This window comes from Sodiomyces alkalinus (assembly GCF_003711515.1).
Source record: "Sodiomyces alkalinus F11 unplaced genomic scaffold SODALscaffold_8, whole genome shotgun sequence".
NCBI classification, from domain to species: domain Eukaryota; kingdom Fungi; phylum Ascomycota; class Sordariomycetes; order Glomerellales; family Plectosphaerellaceae; genus Sodiomyces; species Sodiomyces alkalinus.
The window spans coordinates 512279-531611 of NW_021167086.1; the positions used below are offsets into that span (position 1 = coordinate 512279).

Below are 19333 nucleotides of genomic sequence, written 5' to 3' on the forward strand. Positions count from 1 at the left end.
AAGGTGCTGAGGTGGTCATTAGCAGCTAATATGGAAGGCACGGGATGTGAACGTTGAAACGCGATACGAAGTACGTGTACAATCTAAGGGTCCTAAGAGTGGGGCGGACTTTCCGTCATTCTATCGTCATCATGTCATCATTCTCAGGGGTCAGGGCAAGCTTTCATCCTCTCTTCTTTCCAGAGCTACACTGTACCTTAAACGCTCTCCCCCCCATGAACCATCATTTCCTCATTTCCTCATCTTCTTAATTTTCTCATCTTCTTAATTTTCTCATCTTCTTAATTTTCTCATCTTCTTAATTTTCTCATCTTCTTAATCATCTTCTTAATCAACTAAAAAAGTGTGTACCTTTGAATATGATTGGCGAACCCTACTTCGGGTAAGATATCTACAGATTCCAGTACACTCCGTTTCCCTGACAAAAAGACACCACGTTCCAACGCCAGTTGTTCAATGCCATTTTCTTGTCTTTCAAGGCGTCAACGTCGACCTCGCTTTCCCAGTCATACCTAGTAAGAAATATGCGAGGAAATATTGCGAACCCCAAACAAGGGAAGGGCGAAATGTTCCACGACTTGCCCCTCCCCGAGGCGCCATCATAATAACACCTAATCAAGACCCAAAATTGTAGGAAAGTCCCCTGAGAACCTTCCAGAAAACACATACGGGGTATTCAGTTGCAGCCTTTCCCACTTGTATATACCCGTGGGGCAAAGATCATTTTTCGTCATGGGCCGAATCAAATAGAGGAGCAGGTAAGACTTTACTCCTCGCGTCGACCGACAATTTCACCAGCCCTCAAAAGAGCGTTCATCCCATCGAATTCCTCTTTCCCCTTTGTATTCATGTCGTTGTTGCTAACGCCACCGTTGTCGTAGACACTTAGCGAAGTTTGTGACGATGAATGTGACCCGGGCGACGCCTCCGTCACTCCCGACGAACTCGACGACATGTGCTGCAGCCCCGCCAGTGGCGGCCGATGAGCCACAGCTCCGCCCGCTTGCCTGCCCGGTCTGCTGTCATGGCTGCCATTCATGATCCCAGGAGCACCAGGGGGCGGAATGGCGTGCGCGGCCTGTCCGAAATGCGGGAATGGATACTGGTTACCCTGAATCTCCTGCTGCTGTCCGACATAGGAGCCAGGCTGCCCTTCATATCCCGAGTCCGACCCACTCCTGCTCGACAACAATGCGTGGATCGGCAGAGACGCTTCGCTTGGAGTTCGCTGATACGAGAACATGGAGCAGCTGGACGAGCCCATGCTGCCAGTCGAAGGCGATTCGTGCTTCACGAGGGGGCGACCGACGTTTGCCTGCTGCGGCATCTGATGTGGCATCTGCTGCGGCGGCGCCAGTTGTGGCAGGTGTGGCGATGCGTGCTGTTGACCTTGCCCAAACCCGACAAACCCACTGTTCTCGGAAGCCATGCCCATGCCCATGCCCACGCCAGACATCACCTGCCTGTCATGATTAAACATATCCGAAAACGAGGGCAGGTGAAGTTGCGTGTTGTTTTCGGTATTCGCCGGGCTGTTGGACCATGTAGGCCGTCGACTATGGCTGTGTGCGCTGCCAGAGCTGCCATGCGCCAGGGGCGACGGCTCTAGATCGAAGTGCGTGCTCGCGGGCGAGGGCACCATGTCCTCGATGGTTTCCTGGTGAGACGCGTGTGGCATGGATGATCGCACCCGATGCTTCCGAGCGAGAGGCGTATCGATGCCGATGCCGGCATAGCCATCGCTCCCACTACCTGTGCCGTTTGCGCTCTTGGGCGTCGGCGTCGGCGTCGGGGTGGACGAGGGCGTCGGCGTTCCACCGACGCTACCACCATGGTGCAACCTTGCGCCAGGCTCTAGCCTCAGACGTTTTGACGCATCCTTAGCTTTATCCATCACCAGTCAGTCAGCCCGCATGACTCTGCCACAACCCACAAAAGCCACGAAAAGCCTGGAGGAGGTCAAACGAGAGGCATCAGACACGGGAAGTATCTACCTTGGTTTTGGCTTGCTTGCCTTTGTTTGAACTCAAGTAGGTACTGCGCGTATTTCCTATACTCGGGTGTCTTCTTGTACTCGGCCAAGGCTTTGTTGTATTTATCCTTCGCGTTCATGGCCTTCGTCTCATACGGCTCTTTCTCGGCCGGGGATAGGCTCTGCCAGTGCTCGCCCACCAGCTTGGCAATTTCCGTGAAGGTCAAATTACGGCCTTTCAGGTCATCGCGCATTTCTACAACCGTTGTCAGCTACAGGGGGGGAGAGAGGGGGATACAGATGCTTTACGCATGTCGGCATTTCTTTTCACTTACTATTGGAGAAGAGCACGTAGGCCGACGGTGGACGTTCGGGGGCATTCTCGTCCGGCTAGAACCATGTTAACGAATACCGACTGTCAGAGGGTTCAAACGAGAGCGACAATCTTTACCTTCGGATGGCGGCGGTATTTTCGTTTAGTTACGACAGCGGCTCCCTTCCCGTCAGGTCGCACACTCTCTTGTCTCCAGTTCTCTGATCTCACGGCATCTGACCCGGATATTTTCGCCGATAGCAGGGCAGCTCCCGGTGCAAGTCCTCTCGAATTGGCAATACGCCTCTGGAGTTTCTATGTTTCCGGTCAGATTATCAGGTCGACTTAATCAAGTGAGCGGCATTATCATACCCTTCGATGTCCGAGTTTCACGCCTAGAACATCGCTGTGCAACAACGACATTAGCATGCAAGAGACGATGCCAATCACCCAGACGTCTGTCTCCCCCCAATCAATCTCTCCATGGAGGGATGGACTCGACCAGGAAAACTCACAGATCCGATTCAGTAATGTCCAGAATGGTCTCCCAGGTGTCGAAGCCTTGTTCGACGAAAGAGGCCAGGTACTGGGAGATACCCAGCTCCGCGAAGAGTGATTCCAAGCTTGGTGTCATGCAGGCGGTCGGACGGGGTTTCCCACGGACGACAACGATGCTGCGTACGGTCCCAGACGATCCACCTTCCTCCACGATTCGATTGTCAGAAAAATTCCGGCCTTGGACCGGCAGCGAAACTCGACCGGATACCAAGAGTCGAGATTTGTCGCACGGACTGGCTCCGAGGCGGCTCGTCGATCTGGTCTGTTCTATACGCCGTAGGGCGAGAAGGCTCGCTCGTTGAGATCACTTTGCTGCTACTATTTCGGGATCGAACACGCTCGAATATTTGAAACAACCCAAGAGAATGCCCGTCTAGGTCGGTCGTCATGAGGTTTGGCGGTTGTTTGTATTTCGGACCGGTCGGGACGCGGGAGTCTCGTCGTCTATGTTGACCTCCAAGTGCTGTGTTCCGAAGGGAGGGGTGGTGTGTTTTGCGGAAGTAAGGCCTATCAGGAGGTATAGGTCAACATGGAAGTCCTATTCGGAACGAACGACTTGGGTATATAGTGTAGTGTCGGATTCGGTTGGGAGGCGAGGTTGGGAGGCGAGGCTGCAGGTGTAGGATCTCGATGACATTGGGAACTCAGCAGCCAAGTGCCCCAGTTGTGTGGGACGCGCAAGTTGGGAACTTGATATGGGGTACCTTGTGTAAAACACGGTGGCATACGGGAGACTTGATTCGAAAAGGGCACAAAAGCAAATGGGGAGACAAGATTTAGGCCAAATATGATCAACGGATTTCCCACCCCACAGGTAACGACGAACAGCACCGAAACTGAAGAACGGTCCCCTCGACTTACCGGACTAGCGCGTTTCTTCGCGAAACACCTGAGCCGATCAAGGGGAGCTTATTGGCCCGAACGTAGGTCGATTCTTGACAGGCAAGATCGGGGGCGAGTTATTTGAACTGCGGCGCGGGCGATAGGGGAATCACGAATTGATAGTGGCGAGGAAAAGGTTCGTAGTAGATGAGAGAGAGTAGTACTCAAGTCGTTGAGGGCAACAGCCAGTTGATGTACTACCCGGGGATTCGATTCGGTCGGATGGGGTCGCCCCCCGGTCCAAAAAAAGCTGTCTGTGCCAAAGGAGAGGCAAGCGCTGTTCGCTAGTAAGGGACCTGCACGTCTCCCGTGGTGGTAGTTCAGGTTCAGTTCGGTTCGGTTCAGTTCAGTTCGGCGCAAAGCGACACTTTTTGGACATAGCTCTCAGGTCAAGACAAGGGCACACCACACGGGGAATCTATGCATCTTCGCACAAGGGCATGGCCGACTCCAAATACAAAGTATGCAGCTGATCAGAGGAGCAAGACAGAATGGGGGGGGTGTTGGAGTCTAGTCCGGCAACGTCCAAACCCCAAGACCCAGAGGACGGCAACCCAAGGGTGCAATGGCGGTACCGATACAAGCGAGAGGGTACGTTGTACTGAGGTAAGGTAGGCAATCATGGGCAAATCTGCAATAGGGGGAGGGAGGGGCTGAGAAGACAGAAAGGGGGTAAGCCTATCACACTGACACGCATAACTCTGCTGCGGTCGTACCTTAGACAACATCTACCTAGAGAAGATACCTTCGTACGAAGTATTCAAGGGAGAAGGACGCAGACAAATCACAGCAGCAGCCATCACTTAGATCAAACAACGATGAGCATCGATAGGCTGCACCGTTCAACGAACATTTTTTGTTTCTTACCTAAGGTAAATAATAATCATAACATGATGGAAGTCGAAAAACCACATGCAACTACCTACCTCATTCTCTCTTTTCCTTACGCCTAAGAAAAACACGTACTGTACCGGACGAATTAATCTACACGTAACTGCGACAAAACACCGCTACCGTAGCAAGTAGGTAGACCTCAAGCCCGGCGACCGACCGGTCTGGGCCATCTAACACGGCAGGGCAAGGCAGGGCAGGGCAAGAGGGCAGGGCAAGGCAGGGCAGGGCAAGGCAGGGCAGGGCAAGGCAGGGCAGGGCAGGGCAAGGAAAACTCCAATTTTTTATATGAGGGAATAGGTTATTGCCATCCTCTTAATTAAGAAGAAAGACTTGTGTCTGGACCAACAGCCCAGAAGCTGCAACTCGGCAGCAGCCAGGAACACGGAAACACCTGAGGGAACATACCACATGCCACACGTTATTGGAATGGGAATATATGTACAATGTATACACAAAGCTTTATCTCCGATTGCAGAGAACGTTTTTATCGAGTTCCATGTGCCAAGCGGGAAATGACCGTCGCCTCTGTCCTCCCCGACTGCCCAGAATGGGTGAAATATTGGCCATTCTCGATCGTGGTGCAAAAAGTCGATGCCGGTCGCCTTTTCCTCTTGCCGTAACAGCATCTTTTATTTGTACGAAGTACATATTCGTGCGCTAGTGAACCTCTCCTCCCCGCATACGGGGTGCCCTTATCCTGCTGCTGCCTTGACGTACCTAGGTACCTGTGCAGGTATTCTCACTCAGGTACCTTACCTTAGGTACCTTACCTTAGGTATACCTTAAGGAGGTAAGGTACCTGCTCAAGGTACCTTATCTGTCTTCGGTGGTGAGTGGTCTAACCACCAGCATAGAGACTGCACAAGTGGGATGGAAATAGAAAGCTTGCGCAGTCAAGTTTGCGCAGTCGGGATACCGTGTATCATTGAATGACGAGCTGTCAGAAACAACCTTCACACACAGCCCAGGGTAATGGTGATGTATTGGGATATATCGGAACTCGCGAAGGACCTACGGCTTACAACTGACGTAGGGAAGGCACCTAAGTTACGTACAATGTTGAAGAGTGACGATATTCCCTTGCTACTTGCTACATCATTACGCGATATAATGGTAATCCGTTGTTCCGCGGACCAACAAGGCGCTTCCCTCGTCACACATAGTCGGCCAGATAGATGCCTGGCGACAGGTCGGTCGTCACTGTTTTGCATACATTCGCCCATCCCAGCATCATTTCCCCAGCCAGACGTTCGGCGGAACAGAATGCTCGTCTCCCGATGCTGGAACGAGGCCAAGGCTGAGGATCCCTGTTGTACTGCGGCTCCTTCGTTCGCCCTTGGAATTGTCGAGTTTCGAAGGTAGGATGTGGTTATCCTCTGCTTCTCACGCAATACCACAATGTTCGTTATCAAGCTATTATTGCGCAGGTTGAGACAAGGGCATCGGGACAGTAAAGCTAACCCGGTAACCATAGCTTAGGGGTGCAGCACATACGACGTTGTTCTTTCGCGAGCCAGGTACATATAATACTCACCCGTCGTCGTTACGAATACGCGTTGACCTAGTCATTAGAACGGCAAACAAAATGGGAGCTTCGAATAAGATGACGCCGATGACGTAAAGAGTGTGTATTGTTTCCGATGCTAATTACCCTCGATGCGTTAAAAAAAAAATGAAGGTCGATGGCAAACCGCATGGCGTGGCTGGTCTCGCCCTTTTGTCTCGAAAACCCCATCCATCGAGAGATCGGAATGTCGTCGAAAACCCAGTCCAAGGGGCTGAAAATCGCACCTGATTTCTCGATTACTACACGTTGTAGCTATCGAGAAAAACCGATGCGCAAGGGGGTCCCCACAAGAATTCTCAAAGTCCCAGACGTTATTTACACGTGTACGAAGCACATACTTCGGGAAGTTAGGTACAATGCATCAAAGTGCCCAACTCCACAGCGCGCTAAATAAACCCGTAGGACGCACTAGCTGTGACACGCAAGGCAGGATGACAGAATAATGGTCCGATTTCCACTTTCCCATGTTCAACTGCTCTGGTAAAACGGAGAGCAGTGCTGCCGGGACCCAACCGTGAAGGGGGAACGGCGGGACATAGGACTGGATGGAGGTACGTTGTACATAAGCGGTAGGGGTGGAAGGCAAGGTGGGGGGCGGGGTGGGGATATCTTTGGCAATGAAGGGATAGGAAAATGGGCAAAGTGCGATCTCGATGATGGGAAAACGACACGGGAGGATTGGATAAGAAAGATGGAGGTTCGATCGCATGGAAAAAGGGGTAAAATGGCTAATCACTCGCTCCTTTCGGCTTGGGTACAGATACAAGTCTTTTTTATTCTTCTATCTTTTCTCCGGGGCCATAATTAATCCGATGCCCGTCCCACTCTGTGCTTCTTCAACGTGTATGGGATCGAGATCGTGGCAAGGGCCGAAGGAAAGAGTGCGGGATGATCAGTTTTACGACGAAGGTGGTCGTAGGTGTACAGCTGGGGGTCAGTCCCATGGCCAGCACACATCCGAAAGGATAGGATGCGACAGGTGGCTGCTATTATTTTCTCCGCAGGCTACTGCATTCTCCTGCATTAGAAGACGAAAAGATGAGGGCTCTGGACACTATAGGGCAAGTCTCTCGAAGGCGAGAGTTTAGAACAGTGCTGGGAGGAAGACGATACATCGGGACTGAAGTATAACGATCCTGGAATTCCGTGTCCAAAGTACACTTTGACGTGGTATCCCGTCCCCCCCCCCCCCCCCCCCCCCCCCCCCCCCCCCCCCACGGGGGGGGGGGGGGGGGGGGGGGGGGGGGGGGGGGGGGGGGGGGGGGGGGGGGGGGGGTCCTTTATGCTTAGCTTCGGTTCGAGTGCATCATTACGGCGGTTACTCGGTCTGCATTGGGACGGTGGATGAAGCACGGTAGGAGCTGGTTTGGACTTATCTCGAATCACGGCGGTGACGGGTCATATGAGACAAGACGAGGGGACGAGAGGGACTGGTGATCATGGACCCTGCGCATTCCCAGTCAACGAATCAGAATTAGTATGTAAAAATAAAAATAAAAAAAGCCAAGGTGAAAAGGAATAAGATTAATGGAGAATGCTGTCTGTCTACGTGTACATACAAAAGCAGTTCATAGTGAAATGAGCGAAAGAGAACTTTTTTTTTATAAAAAAAAAATTACAAACCGAACGAACATACAAAGAAATGCTCGGAGGCGGATTCGAACTGCCGTCAATGCAGTATTGTAGTAGGAACCACAATGCATCATCCTAACCAACTAGACGATCCGAGCTGTCGGATTGTTGAAAAGATGATATCCTAATCCAGACTAAGACCCTTTGCTCTTGTGCGTACAACGTAAATACTCCACAGGATGGATGAGGGGTAAGGGGCTATGGTCCCGCGCTTATGTAATACCAAGGCAGCGTCTCCTCTTTCCCCGCCCTTGATATTCCTACATCTGGTTCTCAAGATACATACGATGCTAGCTCGCTCACAAGAAGAGCTGTGTCCTATCAATCCCTACCTTCACTCGACGTCCATGTCTCATGGTTCAAGGCTTTAGGCTAGGCAACCTTGGGCACGTGAACTACACACAACCATTTTCTCTCGCCCGATAGAACCGACCCTTAAAGCTTCCTATCCGGACCTGCCTGCCTGCCCAACGCCGGGACGACCCCATCTTCTTTTCGCTTCCTTTCCAGGGACGTTGAAAGATCAGATTCATCTCACGGCTTCGTCCCGGCCACGGTGTTCTTGGCCAGCTCATCTCATCTCACACCCCAGTGAGGGTTGACCAGGGGGTTTTGCTTCTGGACTCGTCGAGATCTCCAAGTTTCCCTCACCGAAAAAAAAAAAATAAGAAAAGGGAACAAAAAAAATCCCGCCCGTCCATCCGCCTTTACCGCCTCGCTTTCGCCTTTTTCAGCTTCTATTACTCCGTACAGCCCTTTCAGCGGTCATCGGGTCGGGTGGGGAAAAAAGGAAAGAAAAAAGAAAAAAGAAAACCCACCTCCTTAAAAGCTCATGGCGCCTTCTAAGGAGCTCGAGCCCGGCTCCCCGACCGGCGGTGGGCCTCCTCCCACGGACAAAACCAATACCAGCAACGCCAGCACCAACGCCGCCAGCTCCGAACCCCAGGTCTCTAGCAACGACTTTGCGCAAGTAAGTAGGGGTTTTTTTTTTTTTTTTCGCTTTGCCTTCTCTCTTGTCGATCTCAGCCTCCCCCTGGCTCGGTCAAGCTTGTCTACCCTTCCCCGGTCTCTCCCTCTCTCTTTTAATTTTGTTTTATTTTTGCTGCCTGTTTCTTATAGTCCCCCAACCACGGCACCCACGGCACCCCCTTCCCCTCAAGAGCCCTATCTACCTTATCGACCTATTCCCCGTCGCCCCCAGTCCCCAAGTCCCGATCTTTCGGTCAATTCAACTGCAGGGACATGTTCACAAGCCCCTGATTGTCTCTCTCCTTCGGGAACCCTTCCCCCACTCATGCTTTTCCCCCCCGTGCACGTTGTACCTAGATGTGTGCCGCGGACTACGCCCACGCCCTCTTCACCGTCTTCCACCCCTTTCTCATCTGTCTCCTCAGTCGTCCGTAGTGGGCGCGGGGCCCTGCAAGAAATGGATGATTTTTGAGGTCTGGGCTGTCGTGGCTGCTTTTCACCTGCAGTTATCGGGTGACCTTTGGGCATGCGACTGCGACCTGTCTCTTGTCATCTGGGGGCCCAAGAGGAAATAGAGAGGGAATAGGAGGCTCAAGGGGGCACCACTTAATGGATATTGGATGCATCCAATTCACAGCGGTTCCCCTGGGGCCTAGGTCTTGCAGGGAAATGGGACCTGATTCTCATCTACGAATATTTCGTCGATCGGGAGCTTAATCGCGTGGCATATTTCCTTTTTTTTTTATATTTTTTTTTTCACTTTGACGTTGCTACTCTACTCCTCTTCGAGTTTTGTGCCCTGGCTAACATGGTTGGTTCTTTCCTTATTCAGGCTTATAGAGAGATTACCAGGTAAGGGGTAGAAGCCTCTTTTTCGTTTTCGTCTTTTCAGGGGGAGAGGAATTAATTCAATTCCCATCTTCCCCTACCCGTCACCCGCACAACTCGACCACACCGAGCGGTGAACTGGAAGTGGTGCGCGGTGCTTGAAGCGAATGCGACACACCAGGGGTGGGTTGTGTTCTCCATATCCCGTACACTTCACCGTCCAGCGCCGTCCGGCTCGTTGATGGCTTCATGTGGCGTGTCCGCCATTACTTCATCCGTGTCGTCGACGACACCCTTTGCCGATCCAGACCACAGGATTGTTCGCGAAATGCCATCCTCCTCCCTCTCGACATGTCCAGGCCCATGTGCCATTTCCCCATATATCCATCATGGCACTTTTTTTCCACGATTTCCCGCTCTTCGAGTGACACAACCGAAGCGAGATTCGATATCCGAAACTCACCCAAGCATCGTATTTGCCGGTCTCTTTCTCTTGGCCTATGCCCATCACCTCAGCTCGCTTAGGAGCCTGTCAGGCATCTCCCTCGAAATCCAGCACTCGGCTTGTTCCAGTATCCAACGGATCCTCGCAAAGAACAAACTACCCTGACGAGTCCACGCCTACCAACAAGATGCAAGAGGTTTGGCGAGACACTTATCGAGCGGGAGGTGGCTTGCCCGGCTGCTTACGCCAATGCATTAAAAACACCTCTCCCGATTTCGCTTCGGATTCCTGACCAGGGATTGCGACAGGGCTGTCTGTCAAGTGTCAGGCGTGCTTGGGTTAGCTCAACTTTCCCGTACAAACGCGACTAGCTGTTTTGTGCATTGCCAATCCTTTTTTTCTTTTTCCCACTTCTTCTTTTCTTTGGGACTACCGTAAATTACGTCTTGCGTCTTGGGACCCGTTCTGCTCGGGACGTGCCGAGCGGAGTGATCTCCGGCCGTGGTTCTAGGCAACCCAATACTTGCCCCCGGGCCTCGGGCCAACTTACCATTTATGGCTGCACCCCTCCATGCTTTCATCAAGTGCCTTGCAGACACTGAATATGGAAAATGACCTCATGTGTCCTGTATCCTGCGTCCTGCGCCCAGTGGCCCAGGCAGGGCCAGACCCAGGACCGCCCGCCCGCCTTAGTGGGTAGGGGGGGAAAGGGTGCCGAGGGGGGACGGATGCACTTTCAGATCGCCGATCACCCAGTCTAACCACCTACGTCTTCTTAGAGGTGAGCAAGCCGCGACAGCTCTGGAAGCGAACCTGTCCAAGCTCGAGAGCAAGCTCGACGAACTACTCGCCGGATTCACCGACCCAGAGTCCCTCCGCGCCCAGCTTGCTGCTCTGGACACCGGGGACTCGGAACCTGTAGGGTCTAACCGGGAGAAGAATACGAAGAACACGGAGGAAGAGAGCAACAATGGCCCCTCGAAGGGCGCGGATGCGGGTGGTGCCCAGTGAGGGGACATTGTGAGGTTGAAAATGCGCGATGCTGAACTTGATTCTCCCGGAATTCGTCATTGTCTCAGTTCGTTCCATAGATCATTTTACCCAAGCCAGGAGGAGACCAGTAGACATAGCACCATACCACCAGGTGAGGGGGGAGGTCCCATGGACAGTTAGGCGGTGATTGTGATATCCAATAGACGAGTCGAGTTCAGCGGGTGTGGTTACTGCGGTCATTACATCCTACCTTTTCTACCTTGGCGTCCACGTCTCATCCATCTTTGCGTACCTATTTTCAAAGGGGGGGGGGGGGGGGGGAAAAAGAAAAGAAAAAAAGGAAAGAAAAAGAAGAGAAAAAAAGAAAAAAAAGAAAAAGAAGAAAAAAAAGAAAGAAAAAAAGAAAAAAAAAAAGAAAAAAAAACCCTCTGCGCTGACCATACCTATTCGTACGACCGGATATTCCCACAGAGCCAAGGTAGCCAAGGTAGCCAAGGTAAGTAGCTGGGATGCTACACCGACACAAAACGTCGCGGAATGACCACCGACTCCCCAGGCCACCCTTCTCCTGGACCAAACCCCGATCTACAGATGATTTGCCGATTGAATGGAATTTTTAGCATAAAGTAGGATGCTCATCCTCCTTTCTTTCCCCGCCACACCCTTCCCCCTTCCCAGTCTCCATGACACAGCATATGTACGAGATCGGGGTCAATCGGGGCTCTCCTCTGTTTTCCTTATCATATGAACACGCTGTCAAGGAGAAATCGTTGGGAGATACAGTCAGTGGGTGAGCAATAATTTCGGTATATTTTAAAGATCCAGTGATTCGTTACTTTTGCAACATCATATGGGTTTTGCCCTAACAGAAACGTGTTCCCCAAAAGGTTCGAAGCATTCTACTTTACCTTAGGTTATCCCGAAACTTTTGCTCACTCACTGTACATCCGTTCGTCTTGGGTGTCTGTCTGTCCGTGTGTGAGGCACCAACGGCTCCTTTCGCCCTTCTTCTCCCCTTGCCTATCCGGGGCACCCGTGATATCATGTGTCCACCGAGCATGTCACGGATGGACAGACACGAGTAACTGGACTGGACAATAGTGGGTGACGAGAGTTGGATTGTCAGAGAATTCCGGGACTTCCAAGCAGGCAGGTTGTTGCAATCGTCGTTTGAGGCGTATGTCTGTATCATGGTCATTCAAAATCACAAGCATGAGGTTCAGCAAGAGTCGTTATGAAGGATAGCAACGCCCTGAATGTTCATAGACGGACCAAAATAATATTTCAATTCCACAGGATCAGTCGCGAACCACTCCAATAAACGCCCGACCAAACCCGCTGCTGGATAACTCGTGTAAGTCCCAGATAATCCCTCACCTCCGTTTCTTCTTCCTCTTCTTCTCCTCCTCCTCCTTGTTATTCTCTACTAATACCCCTTTCTCAATGTCATCCGCCCCGCCCTCGCACCCATCTCGTCCATCCCAAACCGATGGTAGAATTACAACATAGGTACTATGAGCGAAACCGTCCAGCCAAGACAATAAGAGAAGCATCACACTTGCTACCTGTCATCCAGTCCGAAAAACAGGTATCGAAAGTGGAGAAAAGAAGAGGATAATCGTAAATCCTTCCTCAGAAAGAAGACAATAGTCGTTCGTGATTCCCCTGTTCCTTGGCGTCCCCATCTCATGCGAGAGCCCCGATACCAAAAACAAAGAACATAAAAAAATGAAAATAAAAGCTATGACGCGCGGAGCCATCTACTGCTCATGCAGTGTTGTTTAGACGCAAAAACGCTGATGCCGACATGATGGAAGTCGAGTCTTAACAGGATCTAGTGCTTGACCGTTTCGGGTGAGGTTTGGAATCCATGACGGTGATGAGATGACGGGTCGTCATCGTCACAGTGGTGTTCCAACCCCTCCCCCCGTCTTGAAAGAGATCGTGTAGTGTGTATCGTGTCATGCCGTGTCGTGTGCAGAGTTCGCGCTCGACCAAGCCCCTTACATGTCCACATGATAATACATACTACGCTGCATCCAGACCGTGGTGGACCAGGACCACCAAGGGTCAACGTAGTGGGCGAGGGGGATGGAGGGCTGGAAGGCGTCTTTCTAAAAATCTGTGCCGCGAAGAGGGCCTTCAAAGGGCCAGGGAAGTCCCCGGCGGTGGGAAGAAACGGCACGGGCTGACATTACCATGTCAACGTGTATACCATGTTTTGCCGTGCCTGCGTTTCATAGGCGGGGACATTTGCTGCTCGAAGGTGCCTCGTCCTCATCGCGTGACGAGCCATCCGGCGTATGTCGCCCCTTGCGCTTTTCTCCTCGCGGCGCCTCATCCTAGGTACTATGTGACCTAAACTGTTGGTACTGCAAGAGGGGCGAAAGAACGTCGCGGGTTAGCTTAGTCCTGTCACGTTCTGTCGGGGAAGACAGAAAAGAGAGTCATGTCAGGTAACAAGGAAAATATATAGAAAATACGCACCCTCGTGATGGGGTCTTGCTGATCTGCTGTGACCAGAGCCGGGCTTCCCGCGGCCTGGCCTTCCAGTGGTTCCCTTGAAGTGAACGCTCTAGTTTCCAGGGGGGGCCGCAGTGCAGATGTCGAGGCCGCCTTACCGTCCTTCGGCTTGATGGCCATCTCCTTTTCCCTGTTCTTCTCAAGGAGTTGCCCGCCTAGGGTGGCGCACTTCAGGATCGTCTGGATAAGGTGGTTCTGTTGAAGGGGCTTGGACAGATACTCGTCCATCTGCGCCTGGATGCACTTCTCACGATCACCCATCATGGCGTGCGCCGTGAGGGCGATGATGGGCGTCCGGTGTGGACCCACGCTCCTCTCGTATTCCCTGATCTTCGCCGTTGCTTCAAATCCTCCCTGCGATGCTCTGTCAGTGACCCGACTCCGTAGGGGTCCCGTACTAGGGCTTTGGGTGATAACCAGGAAAGGCGGAGAAACAGAAAAACATACCATGATAGGCATCTGAACGTCCATCAAGATAACATCGAACCTCTTCTTCTTGACCATGTCTACAGCCTCAAGGCCGTTGCCGACGACCGTGACGACGTGGTGATACTTCTCCAGGATCTTGACCGCGAGTCTCTGGTTGACTCTGTTGTCTTCGGCCAGGAGAATTTCGAACGACTTCGTATTGTCGGTGAGCGACGGCGTGGCACGGTTCTCCAGTGCGGGAATCATCCCGTTGCCCAGGTCGACCGGGTTGCAAGGCGTTGTCATATACGAGGTGATGCCGAGGTCCAGACAGGCCTTCAAGTTCACGTGGACCACGGGCGCCAGGAGCACGATGGGGAGGTACTTGAAGTCGTCGACAGACCTTAGCCTCCTGGCCGTGTCGATCGAGTCGACTATGATCACGTCGTACGGCATCGAGGCTGCGCCACGAACACTCTTAAGCATCGGGCTCTTCTCCGAGTCGACGACGACGGGGATGAAGCCAATCTCGGACAGCATCTCCCGGATGTCGCCGCCGTACGAGGTCTGCGCCTTGTCCACAAAAAGGACCTGGTGGCCCTTGTACGTCTTGATCTGCTTCTTGATGGATTCGAGACCCGTCTCGCAGAGCCGAACGCGACAGGTGAAATGGAACTCGCTTCCTTGACCCTGGTTGCTGTTGACCCACAAATCACCTCCCATGAGCTTAACCAGCCGCTTGGAGATAGACAGGCCCAGTCCGGTGCCACCGAACTTGCGCGTCATGGATCCGTCGGCTTGCTGGAAGGTGTCGAAAATGAGGTCCAGCTTGTCCTCTGCGATGCCGATGCCCGTGTCCGTAACCACGAACTCGATGGCATACTGGTTCGGCTGGCAGGGGAACCGTTTCGTGTCAGCCTTCTTGATGGTCAGGCTGACCTCGCCGTGTTCGGTGAACTTGATGGCATTGCCGACGAGGTTGAGGATGATCTGCCGGAGACGGAAAGGGTCGCCAATAACGTGGTCCGGAACCGAGCTATCGACTCTGTATGTAAGATCCAAGAACTTCTCGTTGGCCTTCACAGCCAGAGTCTTTAACGCATTGAACACGATTCCACGGGGCGTGTAAGGGATCTCCTCGATAACCATGCGCCTAGCCTCGATCTTGGACAGATCCAGAATATCATCGATGATCGTCAGCAAGCTGTTTGCCAAGCTGTTCACGATGTTCAACATCTCTCGCTGATACTGGGTCAGGTCGGTATCAAGGGTCAGTTGCGTCATGCCGATGATGCCGTTCATGGGGGTTCGGATCTCGTGGGACATGTTGGCCAGGAACTCCGACTTGGTCTTGTTGGCCAGCTCGGCCGCCTCCCTGGCCTGTGTGTTCCTCTGGATACTATCCCGCAGGTTGGACACCATCTGATTGATCTTCCGCTTGAGCTCGTCCATCTCGCCAGACGCCTCGACTTCGACCAGCTTGGTGAAATCACCATCGGTGGCGAGATTGGTAATGTCGGAGAATGCGCGCACTTGTGTTGTAAGATTGCTGGCCATGGTGTTCACGTCCGACGTGATTTCTCTCCACCGACCGTTCAGGCCGGCGACGTCAGCCTGAGCACCCATCTTCCCGTCCACGCCCACGTCCTTGGCGACCCTCTGCACCTCGTTACAGAAATTAGACAGGCGGTCGACCATGTTGTTGATGGTCTCCTTCAAGACGCGGATTTCTCCCGACGCCTCGACTTCGATCTTCTGACTCATCTCGCCGTTCGCAATAGCCTGGGTGACGGTCGAAATGCTTCGCACCTGAAGAGTGAGATTGGAAGCCATGGTGTTCACGTTTTCCGTGAGATCCTTCCACTTGCCCTCGACGTTTTCGACCTTGGCTTGGCCGCCGAGGGTTCCGTCGGTGCCGACCTCCCTGGCGACCTTGCTGACTTCGAAAGCGAAAGTGCCGAGACGGTCAACCATGGTGTTAATGGTGTTTTTGAGATCCAGAATTTCACCCTGGACCGGCACGCCGATCTTCTTGGTGAGATCTCCCTTTGCTACGGCCGTCGTGATCCTGGCAATTTCGCGCACCTGCGTTGTCAGATTCATGGCCATGCCGTTGACGTTCTCGGTCAGATCCCTCCAGGTGCCCTCGACGTCGTGAACAGTGGCTTGGCCGCCGAGCCTGCCTTCCGTTCCGACCTCCCTGGCGATCTTGGTGACTTCACGGGCGAACTGTTGCAGTTGGTCGACCATAGAGTTAATGGTGGACTTTAGCTCAAAGATCTCGCCCCGGCAGTCGGCTTGAACCTTTTGCGTGAGGTCACCTTTAGCGACGGCAGTCGTGACCTTGATAATATCGCGCACTTGGGTCGTGAGATTGTTGGCCATGGCGTTGACGTTTACGGTTAATTCGTTCCACATGCCCTTAACACCTTCGACGTCGGCCTGACCGCCTAGGATACCTTCGGTACCGACGTCACGAGCCACGCGTGTGACCTCCGAGGCAAATGTCCGCAGCTGGTCCACCATGGTGTTGATCGTCTGCTGAAGCTGCAAGATTTCGCCTCTGGCGGGCCGTTCAATTTTCTTGGTCAGGTCGCCGTGCGCGACGGCTGTGGTGACGGAGGCGATCTCACGCACTAACAAACAGGATGGTCAGACGAAGAGGCGAGGGAAAAGAAGAAGCATGAGGGGAAATGCAGGGATAGTGCTCACCTTGATCCGTTAGGTTTTGGGCCATGACGTTGACTGGTGCAAACGGCGGTCAGTGAGTCATTACAGCGAGGATGGAAAGTAGCGAACAGAAGAGACCGCGAGTGAATCAAGAAAAGAGAAAGAAAAGAAGGGAAAAAAAAAACATACCATTGTCTGTCAACTCCTTCCAAGTTCCATCGACGCCTTCGATGCGAGCCTGACCACCAAGCAAACCCTCGGTACCGACCTCGCGGGCGACGCGGGAGACTTCGCTGGAGAAAACTTGAAGCTGGTCCATCATAGTATTGATGGTCCTCTTGAATGTAGTGATTTCGGGGTCCATCTCGACCGAGTTCATGCGGACCTTCTTGGACAGATCACCGCGGGCGACGGCGGTAACGATCTCACCAATCTCCCGGAGGGCCTTTTGGAAGGCCTCGTTGGCCTTTTGATGTTTCCATAGTTCCCGTTCGAGCCTGGCGACGCGGTCCTGTTCGATTCTGGAGAAGGCTTGCTCTTGCAGCTCCTTCTGCTCGAGCAGCTGGGCGCTGACGCTGGAGATCTCCTGCCTAGCCGTGCTGATGCCTTTCTCCTGATCCAGAACCTTTTCCTGCAGGCTCTCCAGGGCTGTATCAGTTAGTACAATCTCGCGACTGCCGGGTTCGACCTTTGTACCTTGTCGATGCAGGGCGGACCTCGAAAGAAGCCGACCGTCAGTGGGGGAGGTGCCGGTCGAGTCGTCTTCACAGAGGGAGTCAGTAGTCTCGTTGGGGGTTTCTGGAAAGGCGGCGGCAGCCTGGGCTCTTGTTTCTAGTCCTCCGATTCTCTGGGACAGTCTAGCGAGTTCGATCTCTAGGGCACGCTTCGCTGGGGTGTCTCGGCCAGGTAGCTCGATCCGTGCGGTGTCTTTCTGATAGGGAAGAGCGACCGGGTCGTTCTGGTGTTCTATGGCGAAGAAGCGTATAATGTCGGCCGCGGCGGCCAGAGCCGAGTCGTCAACCATCTTTGTGTTTTTTATTTCTCCTAGCGAAATGCACAAAATGCTGCCGTTGTCCCGGTTGATAGCGTTTGGGCCGAGGAGGGCGAGTCTATGAAAAACAGATCGGGCTAAAGGGTGTGATAGATATTATGGGGTTGAGGAGTCGACAGTGTTCAGGTTTGAGGGATTTCGGGTCGGGCGGTAAGTGATTCAATTCAAAGCGTCGAGGCAGCTCTGCAGCATGTTTGAGAACTGAATGAAAGCGAAGGCAGACACGTCTACAAGGGAGACACGTCGCCGTGTATTGGCCCCGGATAGAGGGCAATAGGCGGCTGCTTTTCGACAACTTGAGCTTTTCCAGCTGATGCAATAAAAAGTGGTTGTGGTAGGATACTGAAGGAAAAGTCTTGACCGCGACACGGCGAAATGGGGCTGACGAGAACCTTGGAAAGGTGGAAGGGTTTGAGGGGAGAGTATTTCGGTAACGAATCCAGCCCCAGAAACTGATAACAAACAGGAGAGGTGGGCTGGGAGAGATGGGGTGGAGGTGAGGAGAGGACGACCTGGGCAGAAGCGGGCGGAGCAACCGGGGGGCGCAAAAGCACGAGAAGTTAGTACGAAGGTACCTTATGGAGCGAATACATAGGTACGTACGAAGGAAGCAGGTAATACCTACTTCGTACACAGTGGAGGAATCGGGATCACACTGGCTAAGGGAGCCGCGACTGGTCCGTGCATTTGAATAGTTCTGGGCTTGCGGGCTGACATTTGTCGTTACTTGTTACTTGTAATTATAATTACCGGACGGACCTTTGCGATTTTGAGCCTGGCAATGTCCAAGGACAAGTCAAGAAAGTTCTAGACCACAATGCCGATTGGGGGCAAAAACTACGGGGTACATGTATCATGGAGGAAAATATGAGAAGACGAGTAAAGGTACATATTGCAAAGGTCATATGTAGCTACGTACTCTGTAGCAAGAGAAGTGGCACGAAGTAGGTCTCGACAAGGGCCTCGACATGGATCGGAGAATGGAGGCACTTGGGATGGAGACGGGACAGGAGAGATGGTTGGTCGACCGTGCATGAAGCGGTGGAGGACTTTGTTCGATCACAAGAAAGTCAAGACGGGGGCAAGAATAGCCATCCGTACGTACACTAATATCGTCCTGGATTGCTTCGGTGGGTGTCTTCTGTACAAAGTACTTCGTACGAAGTATCCGTACTCATGTCCGTACTTAGGTAATCACCGCTTGTTCTTATAAGGTCCTCCCTAGGAGGAATGAGGCTTCCATTCCCTTTCCTTCCTAGTTCGCTCACGAGCTTATTGGCTAGGTAAGTCTAGGCTGTTTCTCGGCGTCGCTCCACAGCGAGGAACAATTGGCGAATATACCAGATATGTGGACCCACCCCCACAAATCAACAGTTCCTGACTCGGTTAAAGCAGGCCCATTAAGGACTAGCCTGCTTCACCAGCCTTGTCCGCCCACTACACCTCTGATAGGAGCAGAAATATTAGCTCGAGACTTTGTCCTATGTCTTGACTGGATTAGTACTTAGAAATAGTACTAATCTCTTTATACATAGTTGTACTTTTACTTATAAGGATCCCCTATTACCCTAGCTAGTTATATCAAATTGTATATACTCTAATATTCTTAGTCCTAGAGGAGTGTATAC

At 52.5% G+C, this 19333-nt stretch overlaps 4 protein-coding genes and 1 non-coding gene across 5 annotated transcripts; 2 read left to right on the forward strand and 3 right to left on the reverse strand.

Moving 5' to 3' along the window:
* Positions 1–766: 766 nt before the first annotated feature.
* Positions 767–7143, reverse strand: SODALDRAFT_361656 (hypothetical protein; the record flags this gene model as incomplete). Its single annotated transcript, XM_028614391.1, has 22 exons — positions 767–1884; positions 1995–2228; positions 2308–2362; positions 2487–2600; positions 2658–2691; positions 2801–2984; positions 3052–3287; positions 3397–3547; positions 3733–3777; positions 3890–3979; positions 4028–4092; positions 4160–4326; positions 4740–4789; positions 4966–5010; positions 5137–5229; positions 5286–5336; positions 5483–5570; positions 5675–6032; positions 6154–6180; positions 6311–6417; positions 6596–6727; positions 7012–7143. The coding sequence occupies 22 exons, from the start codon at positions 7141–7143 to the stop codon at positions 767–769; spliced, it is 3576 nt and encodes a 1191-aa protein (XP_028464638.1).
* A 686-nt stretch (positions 7144–7829) lies between these two features.
* On the reverse strand, positions 7830–7916 carry SODALDRAFT_t154. The gene has a single exon. It is a non-coding gene; the product is annotated as a tRNA-His (tRNA).
* Positions 7884–8413, forward strand: SODALDRAFT_361657 (hypothetical protein; the record flags this gene model as incomplete). Its single annotated transcript, XM_028614392.1, has 3 exons — positions 7884–7917; positions 8046–8175; positions 8329–8413. 3 exons carry the CDS (start codon positions 7884–7886, stop codon positions 8411–8413), a joined length of 249 nt encoding a protein of 82 aa, XP_028464639.1.
* Positions 8414–8650: 237 nt separating this feature from the next.
* SODALDRAFT_361658 (hypothetical protein) lies at positions 8651–11648 on the forward strand (the record flags this gene model as incomplete). Its single annotated transcript, XM_028614393.1, has 15 exons — positions 8651–8788; positions 8845–8883; positions 8979–9062; positions 9213–9335; positions 9425–9508; positions 9578–9602; positions 9747–9798; positions 9840–9980; positions 10055–10256; positions 10572–10756; positions 10840–11067; positions 11140–11204; positions 11257–11341; positions 11525–11549; positions 11610–11648. 15 exons carry the CDS (start codon positions 8651–8653, stop codon positions 11646–11648), a joined length of 1515 nt encoding a protein of 504 aa, XP_028464640.1.
* Positions 11649–13320: 1672 nt separating this feature from the next.
* Positions 13321–17805, reverse strand: SODALDRAFT_208317 (hsp90-like protein). The gene is made up of 5 exons (XM_028607255.1): positions 16844–17805; positions 16697–16729; positions 14024–16620; positions 13541–13930; positions 13321–13425 (listed from the first exon to the last, which is right to left on the reverse strand). The coding sequence occupies exons 1-5, from the start codon at positions 17676–17678 to the stop codon at positions 13396–13398; spliced, it is 3885 nt and encodes a 1294-aa protein (XP_028464641.1). The 5' UTR covers positions 17679–17805; the 3' UTR covers positions 13321–13395.
* Between the last annotated feature and the right edge of the window lie 1528 nt (positions 17806–19333).

Bases quoted from the DNA above. Each gene is read 5' to 3' on its own strand.
- SODALDRAFT_208317 (XM_028607255.1), bottom strand. From the start codon at position 17,678: ATGGTTGACGACTCGGCTCTGGCCGCCGCGGCCGACATTATACGCTTC. The intron at 16,621-16,696 runs GTGAGCACTATC...CCTGTTTGTTAG, and splicing joins CCAAAACCTAACGGATCAAG to TGCGTGAGATCGCCTCCGTC. The intron at 13,931-14,023 runs GTATGTTTTTCT...AGAGCATCGCAG, and splicing joins ACGTTCAGATGCCTATCATG to GGAGGATTTGAAGCAACGGC.